An 11,367-nucleotide genomic window follows, 5' to 3' on the forward strand; every position below is an offset into this window, starting at 1 on the left:
AACATACGTGACGGCAGCACTTTCTAAACAACAACAACAGCCTTAACGTGTCAATAACACGCATTTATCTTCTGTTATCTGGCGGCGGATCTCGTCCTCTGCTCAGACGGTAAAGAGCTCCTCACGGCTGCTGCTCGTCTTTGCATTACCCGCTAACAAAATCTCCCGCGGCGGGTCGCACGCATTAACACGTCATAAATATGTCACACTGGACCTACCCGTGGTCACGTCTTTCCCAAACCCCCAGGAAGTGCACCAGGCTCTGAGGTCAATTTTAAATCGTGGCCAAAAGTGGAAATTAACCCTCCAGGTCGGTGATGTAATGCCCAGAAAACAAACTTACATTGGGAAAGAGACGTCTGTAAATCAAAATCATTTTTTGTGAGCCTCAAAACCCAGAAAAACAACTCATTTCACTATCGAGACTTAAGCCATCCAGTTCCATAACATTTGGAAAGTCTAAAAGAACCGCAAGATTAGACGGCGCATTATTCCCACCATGTACAGGCACTGCCTTTCCTGACACGTGCAACACGGAAAATCTGCATGCAGACTTTCGGATTTCTGTGGAGAAACAGCTTTAAGTTTGACAATTATTTCCACAGTTAGCTGATTGTTTGGTCTTCAACCAACAGTTTAAAAACCAAAGATGATCAATCAAGAGGACGTGGCATCTCAGATCAGGTAAGCAGAAGCTGTGGTTCTTGTTTTCAAATGTTATTTTATGTACAGTTATTTATTGTACGCAGAAAAGTCTCTGTCCCCTCATCCATCCATCGATCAAAACATCAATCAATCAATCAATCTATCAGTCTGTTTCTGCTGGCCTCTCCTCCTCTCTGCTGTCTTTTCCCGCAACATTCATTTGATCTCTCTGTTTTTTATCACATCATCATAAAAAGCCAGTCCTCCCACAAAGCCGCCATGGTAACCAAATCTACCTCCAGCAGGCATGCACGCATACACACGCACAAACGCACACACACACACACACACACACGCACACACACGCACACAATCTGAGTACTAAAGTATGCGTCATGCGTTGGGACCTTGGGCTGTCACCACACTCACATGCATGAACCCGTGTGGACTGCCGAGTGTCCGCTGGACCTACAACGCATGTGTCCCCAGCAGAGCCAGGGGCCACACACACACACACACACACACACACACACACACACACACACACACACACACACACACACACACACACACACACACACACACACACACACACACACACACACACACAGTAGCAGAGGCAGCCAAGTGTCACGTCCACAAAGGCAGTGGGTTAAGATGCCACCAGAAGAAACACGACGACGTCACAAACAGCTGATTATTTTCCCTCTTTATTATTCTTCATTTCCTTTTTTAATAAATCTATTAATCTTCCGATAAATCTGCTGATTATTTTCTGAGTCCAAAGTGACGTCTTTAAATATCTTTTTTGTCCAACCACCAGTCAGAAACCCAAAAATATTCCATTCACAATAACATAAATCTGAGAAAAGCTGAAGATTTTTTTAATTTTTAGAGGCTTAAAACAGAAAATACTCTGATTTTTTATTCAAACAACTGACTAATTAATTAACTGACCTATCAGTGCAGCTCTGCTATTTAGAATTACTGATAATTACACATCAGTTATTGCAGCCTGAAATAACGTCTTAAAAGTTGCATAAAAAAGTTTGTGAGCAAAATTTAAATGTATTAACAACATTTTCACAAACGGTTAGAGTCAGTGACATAAGAGCATTTGTTGCTATTTGTGTCTTTTTTTTCGATAAGTTGTGATACGTGTTTGTCATTATTTTTGACACGTTACAGGGTAAACCAATAATCAGTCAATCAATATTAAGGATAATCTCATGCTGCAGCCGGTGAGCCGCCTGCTCTCTGCTTTGTGAGGCTAAACGAGCCACTGTTTGATGTTTCCGCTCCATAAATGACACTAACTGCTCATCAATTATCAAAATTAGACTCAATTTTCAGTCCAACACTTAATCCACTGACAGTTTGGCGACACCTCTCTGCTCGTCTCTCCCTCGTCTCTGTGATCGCATTAAAAGGTTTGACTGGCAAATTCAGACAGACGCAAACAAACACGGAAATTCAGGATTTTCTTCAAATACACTTGATTTTCATTTTGCTTTTGTGCATTTTTAAGACATTTGCTTGTTTCAACCTCTGAAGTATTTGCTGTTTTTTCTGTTTCATATCATTATAAATTGTATATATTTACCTTTGGATTAGTGATTGGATAAAAAACATTTGAAGATGTCACTTTAGGAACTCGATTTTCAACGATGTATCACACTTTATGGACTAGACGGTTTATTAATGACGGCAGATTCACTGAGAATGAAAACAGTTGCCGTTCGCGGTCCTGATTCTGCGGGATGTGAGACTGGAGGAGGGTGTTTTTTTACCTGCGACAACAAACCTGCGGCCTGGTAGAAGACGTGTGATCATAACAGACACAATCAGAAAAGACAGGGAACAGAAGTCTGTGAAGCTGATGAGTTTGGATATAAAAAAGTGTAAAAGTGGCCATAAACGGTCTCTCCTGGTGGAGCGGCAGCTGAGGCTGATGGGAACTGTGAGCGGTGGGTTACATGCAAACAGCGACCTCCACGGCTGAACGTAGGCGGGTTTCCGTTAGTCCTAAAAATGCCTATTAGAATAACTTCAATATCGTAAAAACTCCCATGAGGGGCAAATAAAGTTTTTACGCTCGTAAGACGTGGTAATTATAGATTTGTGAAAGCCATATTTCAGAAAACTGGAAACACATTTTTTGGCTTTTCTAGATGCAGCAGGAGCTACAAGAGGTGTGACTGCAGCGCAAAACTCTTCAAAAATTACACATTATGTTTCAGACAAACAGTTATTGTCTAAACATGGCTACAGGCAAATATAACGTCTAATATATTATTTCTTGGGTTTTTTTGAACGATTAATTTACAGTAATCGAAATCATAAATCTGCACCTGAACTGTATTTTTCCAGAGGAAGCTTTCTCTCACTGATTTTGTTTTGTTTGAAAACTACAACGATGGGAAGTCTGATCACACGATTATACACCTCGCCTTTGTTGGTAGGTTATTTATTTATCTGTTATCTAAGTCATGTTAAATCCTGATTCTGAATTTCAGCCAATCGTAAAAGCCTGCGCTCTTCTTCTGTCAACAGTCCCGTTATACAACACACCCACAGCTGCAGCCCACAGCGGCGCTCTGCTCATTGTATTCAGATGAAGCTCAACAGGCGTCTGAAGGAGACGGACGTCATCTCCAACGAGTGACTGACAGCTGACTCTATTCTGAAAACACACCGACGCTGCGCCGCTCGCTGAGCTGTCACTGCTTCACATCCTCTCTTAAACCAGAAACACATGGCTTTTGTTCCCTCAAATTTAGCCTCAAGTATTGACCAACAGGGCGGTTATCAAACCTCAGGGCCGCTCTGGTGACACGAGTCCGCAGCAGAGTGTGGAAAACTACCCAAACACGGCATCAAATTTCTGATCATATTCATAGTTTTTGATCAGATATAAAGAACAATTTCAGACGGTGTTTCGTTTAGGCACAGGCGGAGTACTTTGGCTTAAGTTTCTGCTCCTCAGATGGAGGAGGAGTACAGTACTGACACTCAGGCGCCAAAAACACTCAAACGACGCTCTGCCCTGTTAACCAAAGCAGAACCAAACACCGGTTTAATGATCGTCTACCCAAAACTCACGGATTAGTCTGATTCCAGCTGCTGGACTCTGAACTCTCACAGGATATTTTCCCGTCAGTCTGCAAGCTCCGATTATTTCTGACCATTTTACTAATGTGACATTCAGAGCGTTACTACGGAGGAGGAGAGGCGTCACGCTTGCTCTGTGTGTGTGTGTTGTGTGTGTGTGTGTGTGTGTGTTGTTATCAGAGCTTCTCTGTGGTTTGTTGTTGCTGTGTGGTTTGCTAGATCGGCTGCACGTGCATGTTCGTGCATGTGAGCTTCCTGCTGGCTGGTTTTCACTGCGCTGATATGCTTGTTTACCGCTGACGTCTGGACGAACACCCTCTGGTTCCCTCTTGGTTAACAATAAGCAGATTTCCAGTAACCCTTAAAACTGTGCAAATTAAAATTGTAAATATAAAATATGCCTAGTGGAAACATGTCAATTTAGAAAAAAACTCCCATTTATTGCAAAAAAGTTTTAACACTCGCATGAGTTGGTATTTCAGGCGATATTTGGCAAAACTGCAAATATGGAGGCACTTTTTTGGCTTTTCTCTGTCACATGATGCTGTGAGGTCACATGATGCTGTGAGGTCACATGATGCTGTGAGGTCACATGATGCTATATCTATGTGCTTGTCAGTAGGAACTGGCTCCTTCATGATGCAGCAGGAGCTGCAACAACAACAACAACAACAACAACAACAACAACAACAACAACAACAACAACAGCAGCAGCAGCAGCAGCAACAACAACAGCAGCAGCAGCAACAACAACAACAACAATGGCGGACTCTTGAACTGTGACTCTACTGAGTTTATTAACGCTCCTCCGGCAAAGTGTACATTTGTTGCACCACTGCTGTGATCAGCCAAACGCATCATTTACATGCGCCAAATAATCACCGCTCTGTAGAAGAACGCTTTTATGCGCAGGTGCGTGGTCTTCTTCTATGGTCTGAAGTTACACCGCCAACTGTTGGTCTGACAGTGATGATAACTGCAGTTATCATATGAACGCAGATTTTTCACACTGCTACATACGCAGCATCCATTCTGCACTGAGCGCTGCACATTCGCCAAAGGTTTAAAAACATTCATCTTTGAGTAAAAAGCTGCAGCTGCTTGTCGCTGTCACATATCACCCAGCTGTCCAATCAAAGTGCAGGAGACAGACAGCACAAGCATCCCCTCTCTGAAGTACAAAAACAATGAAGTAAAAATTAATACTAAACCCACACAGATCGGCTCTTTCATCCAGAGGAAGGAGGTGCTCTACAGACGCTGAAGTTAAAATCTACGTAGATACAGAAATAAATCCACAGATCCACGGAGCTCTCAACTGTTTTTAAGAACAGCAGAGTGCCATTAGAGCCGACCCCCCTTGACTCTGCTGTGGACAACTATATAATCACTCTAAACACGTCTCTCATCACGGCTTTGCCTGCCTCCAGATTTGAGGTAAAATTACTGATAAAACATCTAATATAAAATCCTCCCTCTGCCGACTAAAGCTGCCGTCCACCGCAGCTTTACGACCGCTTCATTCACCGACTGTAATCAACGTAACTACACAACACACAATAATTAATCGTAGATTATTCATGAACATCCCTCGTAGAGTTGGTGTTTCTGTTCTTTTTTTTGGAGGCATTGCAGATAGAGACAAACACGGCTACTCTGACCTGAAAAGCTCCGCTCCGGGCCAAAGATGTTGTTGTATGTACGCACAAACACAGAAAACTAGAGCTGCACATTTCAGAGGAAATACACAAACCTGCAATGCTGCATTTTCACAAATAAGCCAGAATTTTGGAAGCGAGACAATCACCTTTTGTGACTCTCACTGAGGAAATAGACAAGTTTTTGCATTAACTGAAGTAAATGTTGGCTGCACAGTGCAAAGGGCACCACGTGCGTTTTGATTCGCTCTCTTTCATTATGCAATTCTGTGTGAACTCCTGGGAAAATTACGGCCTCGAACTGCAAACAAGGTCAATTGTGACTCTTTCTATCATAAACTTTTGATGCAAGGTTTTACATTTGTGTGATTTTACTCTTTACAGTATAAAGTCTTTGAGCCGTGCGGCGACTCGTGTGCAGGGCCTGCAGGGAAAACATGACCGCACACATGTAGCCGGCCACATACTCCAAAAGCAAACGTGGGAGCTAGAAACGTTTCGGCATATGTGCCAGGCGAGCAATTGTCATTTAACTAAATCTTTCAGTGTTAGCTCTTTGCAGTTATAATCTCAAGTGGTGGAAATGACGGTGAAGCAACAGAGGTAACGGTGGAAAACAAAATGCAGCGTGTCTACCTGAAAACAGAAAGCAACCCAGTTGTCTTTGCAACAGCCACGCCAACAATAATACCACCTGGAGACGCTGAGGGGGGAAAAGTTGTCTGTCTCCGCTTTAATAAATATTCAATACAGAAAAAACAAGCTTTGATATGCTATAAAATATTTAGCCGAGGAGAAAAACGTGCCGTCAGTTTCGCACCTGAGCAGCACTTACTTGATTAAAAATGCATGTGTGGACATTCCCTCTCTCCAAATCAGTTCCTCTCTGTTTCTGCTGGTCAGAGACGCCTCACACAAACCCGGCAAAACAATGCACAACCAAAAAAAAAGAAGCGTACCACAGCTTCATCGTGCAAGACTTCATCTCAGCGCTGGAGTTTGACAGCTCCACAACCACCGGGTCACTAGGTCCCGCTATCATCCAACAAGTCCATCGACAGCTCCGTTTGTCCCGTCTGCGACTCGCTCTGCATACGAGAGTCGGGCTAAATGCCCCCAAAACGCTGGAGAACGGCGCCTTAATGCTTAGAGGTCACAGTAATACTGCAGAGATGATGTGATTTGGGCGACACTAAGCGAGGGAGCGGCAGAGAGGCTTATCTGCCAGAGCTCGGCTGATTGCTGACTTTATCTAATAAACAGGTGGAGTGCCGGCTCGTCTTCTCAAAGACGAAGAATAAAAAGTTTCATCCCATCAAATCTGACAGGAAATTGTTGCCCGGGGTTCATTACCCTGAATTTCAATAACAGCGACGGCTCGGCGTCCTCAAACACGCCGCTGCTTTGAAAGTGGAGGTCTCTGTGGACTGAAAACTTTGTTAATGCTGCAGAACGTTTGTTTTACTTCCCTGTCAGGAGTCATTTTGTACTAGAAGCTCTGTTTTTGTTGCATTGTGGGAAACTACTTCCCTCTCTGTGCAAATGCCGAAATGATTAGTCAGGCAAAAAATGTGATCATTTATCAACTAAAACACCAAAAATGTGCTGTTTCAGCTTTTTAAATGTGCACGTTTGCTGCTTTTTTTCAAACACTTTCTGTTTCGAAGCTTCAGGATTTTTCTAAAAACTAAAGGGTGGCATGATCTATATTTTTCATGATGTTATCGAATTCAAAAGAATCACAGTTGGGCAGCTAAAGTGATGATTTATTGAGGAAAAACTGCAAACCTGCTGTTTCTAGATTCTCAAAATGAGAAACTTGGTTGCTTTAGTCAAACACTTTCTGTTTTAGAGCTACAGGATTTTAGGAAGTAAACATTTTGATCTTCACTTTGCATGTTTTCAAGACGTTATCTAATTCAAGAGAATCACAAATGGAACAAAAATTGCCAATTTTCTGTATCTAGACTCTCAAAATGTGCGAATTTGAAGCTTTTGTTTTCAGACTGTCAAACATCAAACTTGATCTTCACTTTACATGTTTTTTTATGTTATTAATCCAGGAAATCTCCAGAGGGGCAATAAAGTGAAGATATTTGAGCATTTTTGCTAAATCTACCTGCAAACTAGACAAATCATTGAGCTCATGTTGTATTTGCTTTGTGTTTATCTAATATGGGCGTTTCAGACGCTGGCTGATAACGTGCGGGTGCCCGTGTGTTTAACGCAAAATGTGTGAGGATGTTATTATTCAGCACTTTTGTTTACAAAAATACTTCAACTATTAACTGATAATGAAAATGGTTGTGATTAGCCGATATACACACACGAGTACTGGACACGTGATGGACATTTTAGGAAGTAAACGATCAATCAGCTACTCAAAAAACGAATCTATAACAATATAAAACCACTACGAATGACAAACAAACAGTGAATTACTGTGATTTTTCTCTGTCCCAAAGTCAAGCCTCATCCACTGCACACCATGCTCTTATTTTGTAATGACCACATACACACACACCAATGGCAGACACATTCACCAGTGACACACACACACACACACACACACACACACACACACACACACACACACACACACGTCCATCACACTGTCAGGACGCCCGTCAGGCTTCATCCTGCTGTGATCCACCAATAACAGTGCCAGTCCTCCACACACACACACACACACACACACACACACACACACACACACACACACACACACACACACACACACACACACACCTGAATGTTGTGAGTGTTTCATGCTGTCTGACGTTCGGGCGTGACGTTTCCACTTCCTCCCGCCGTTTCCATCATTAATAACATCTGCCAGCAGCAGGTTCTGCTCTGATAAACACTCTCGGCTGGATTAGGAGCTCCAATAGGCCTGCAGCTGCCACAGTTTTACCTCTGTGTGTGTGTGTGTGTGTGTGTGTGTGTGTGTGTGTGTGTGTGTGTCACTGCAGTGGGAGAAAATAAAGGCTTTTATAAATGATGAGGCTGATCAGAAGGAGAGGGGACAGTTTGATGTGTCCACCGCTTTCGGGGGGATTTCAAAGACTAGCACTGATGTTTTTTGGGGGGATTAAAGCTGCAGATTCCTTGTTTGTCTACAAATCTGACCCCTTTTCATGCTAAATTATTCAGCATATGCCCCAAAATTTACACCCCTCTACACCCTGAAAACTGCATCTGCATCTACGTCACACTGGAGACCCTGAGAACGGACACGAGTGAATCACACCGGGGACTGTTTTTGTACTTTTAGTATACGTAAGGTGCCAGAGTGCTTAAAAAAAAGCATCAAAATAGAGCTTGTTTATCAAAAAAGTGCCAGTGGGGAATCCCCCGCACCCAACAGAGGTCCTCGCTAAGACCCTGATGTCCTGAAATCTGAAACATCCTAAAATCCTACATATGTCCTACAGTCCTACAAAGATCCTAAAATCAAATGTTTCCTATATTTCTAGAACCGTCCTAAAATCCTAGAAACATCTTAAAATATGAGACAAGTTCTACATTTTGGAAACATTATAAAATCCACATAATTCCTAGAAAGGTCCTGAAATCCGAAAAACTGTCTAAAATTGTATAAATGTCCAAAAATCCTGGACACATCCTAAAACACAAGAAATGTCCTGAAATACAAAACATCCTAAAATCCTAGAAACATCCTAAAAACCGAGACACATCCTGAAATCCAAAACACGTCCTCAAATCCAAGAAATGTCCTAGAATCCCAGAAACATCCTTAAATCCAAGATACGTCCTAAAATCCTATAAACATGCTAAAATCCTAGGAACATCCAAAAATCCAGGATATGTCCTAAAATCCTAGAAACATCCTAAAATCCTAAACATTTCAGAAAATCCTAGAAATGTCCTCAAATCCGAGACACATCCTAAAATCCAAAACACATCCTCAAACCCTAGAAACAATCATACAATCGATCACCAATCAATCTACAATCACAGAAATGTCCTAAAATCTGACAAACGTCCTAGAAACATGAATGGGGCAGCTGTGACTGGCCCCTGAGCAGAGCCAGCTGAGAGTCCGTGCTGTGCACTCAGCTGCACATCACTGCAGGTGAGGCAGGTTTCACTGCAGGTTTTTTGCAGACCTGACAAAAGTGACAGACGAGTGAAGCCGAATCTTCGTCACCTTCAGTCGCGCGCTCTGATCAGATTTTTGCTGCAAAGCATCATCAACCCTCGTTTGCTGCGACGAACCGCGATGACACAAATCTCTGCACGTGAATCCACAATAAATGGACATTTCAGGCAACAGGGTGGCTCACATCCAAGCGTGTATCTAGGCTTCCTCCCTCACAAAGTAGGCCTCCCCGAGCCTGTATGAATAAAATATGCCTCCCCCATTATATAAGGCAGAAATGCCATGTTCCTCTCTGAGACGGTTCTGCAGGAACAGCAGCAGGGTGGATCGCTGTGATTGAGATTCAGCGTCCACAGAAGCAGAGTGTTTGTATCTGTGTGTGGAGGAAGAGGAGAGGAAGAGGAGAGGAAGAGGGGTGGGTGAGGGAGGGTGGAGAGGGGGGTGAAAAATATTCCCAAGCATCCTCCTCATCCTCAGCTGCTCTGCAGGCCCAAAAACACTCAGGCAGGAGGCTCAGATCGCGGGCATCAAAAGCCAAACTGCCCCTGTGTGCAGCTCTGTCACGCTGCGTTGCATCGCAATGCTATTATTAAACCCGACCACACACACACACACACACACACACACACACACACACACACACACACACACACACACACACACACTCTCTCTCTCTCTCTCACACACACACACACAGGTAGGCTGATTGTGTCAACATCTCAAGGTCAAACAACGGGTTGGTTTTCGGACCCACATCGGGCGGAGGGGCCGGTCGGGTGTTTTTTTTAACGGCACCGCGGCGGAGACAAAGAGCAGCGGCCGAAGCCCGCAGTGTGTTCCCGCTCTGCCCTCACCCTCTCCCGGCTACAGAGAGCTGGCCAGGCCGGTCCCTGGCTGACAAACATCTGGATGGGAGGAGCGGGAGGGGCGCGGGGAGGAGGAAGAGGAGGAGGAGGGGGCCGCAGGAATGAACGGTTAGATTCCGTTAGTAGGTAGGCTCCCGGTGTGGATGGTGATGATGGTGATGATGAGATAACGGGATAACGGGGGGAGCGGAGGAAGAGGAGGAGGGGGAAGGAGGCTTTTTTTCGCCCCATTTTTGATGAATTTCTTACCTTCTGACAGCTCCAGCTCCAGCTCCGCCAGCCGGGCTCGGATCTCCAACGGTATCGGCGACGCCTCGCGGTCCGCCATTCCGCTCGTGCCGTAGAAAACACCTCCCCGGTTCAGCTGCTGCCGCCTCCGCCGCCGCCGCTGCTGCTGCTGCTCCTCCTGCCTCCTCCTTCGCTGGGAAAGGGAGAGCTTCTCCTCGGCGGCCCCTCCTCGGCGGAGGCGCGGAAAGACGTCGAGGCGTCGAGGGAGAACAAAGAGGATAAGTCTGGCTCTCGGTTTTTAACGGGGGCCCGCCATGGCGCCCGGCTCCTCGAATCGGTAAAGACCCCGGTAGCTCGGTCGGTTGCGGTGGTTGTGGCGGTGGCGGTGATGATGATGATGATGAGGCTCGCGCAGCCCCACAGTCAGCGCCGTTTGCAGCTTCTTGCCGCTGGTGTCACGTGACTCTACGGAGGCACGAGGCGGCGCCTGTCATCACCGGCAGGGGGCGCCGCGAGCAACCACACCTACAGCGAGGAGTGACGGTGCCGTTTTCCACCTGGACCCCAAAACCTGCTCATCACATACGACACAGTCCGTATTTATGTAACAAAAAATATATTTAGATTTTTTTAATCTAATTTTTTTTCTCCTAAAACTTAAGATTTAAAAAAAAATAATGAAAAAAGAAATATTCAACTTAATTATAAAATATAATCAAGAGCTTTGGTGGAATTT

The 11,367-nt window shown here is 44.5% G+C and overlaps 1 protein-coding gene across 5 annotated transcripts in view; it reads right to left on the reverse strand.

Moving 5' to 3' along the window:
- LOC121960961 (disco-interacting protein 2 homolog C-like) overlaps window positions 1-11,046 on the reverse strand; it is a 61,222-nt gene extending 50,176 nt beyond the window's left edge. For 4 of the 5 annotated variants that reach the window (XM_088071598.1, XM_088071597.1, XM_088071599.1 and 1 more), the window contains exon 1: window positions 10,653-11,046. In XM_088071598.1, coding sequence (XP_087927724.1) covers window positions 10,653-10,731 — 79 coding nt within the window. In that variant the 5' untranslated portion in view covers window positions 10,732-11,046. Of the gene's footprint in view, window positions 1-6,373; window positions 6,393-10,652 lie in introns of those variants that run through there. The other variant, XM_088071601.1, reaches the window with a different exon arrangement.
- Between the last annotated feature and the right edge of the window lie 321 nt (window positions 11,047-11,367).

This window comes from Plectropomus leopardus, chromosome 21 (assembly GCF_026936395.1).
Source record: "Plectropomus leopardus strain MGB_pleo_1.0 chromosome 21, ASM2693639v1, whole genome shotgun sequence".
In the NCBI taxonomy this organism is placed as follows: domain Eukaryota; kingdom Metazoa; phylum Chordata; class Actinopteri; order Perciformes; family Serranidae; genus Plectropomus; species Plectropomus leopardus.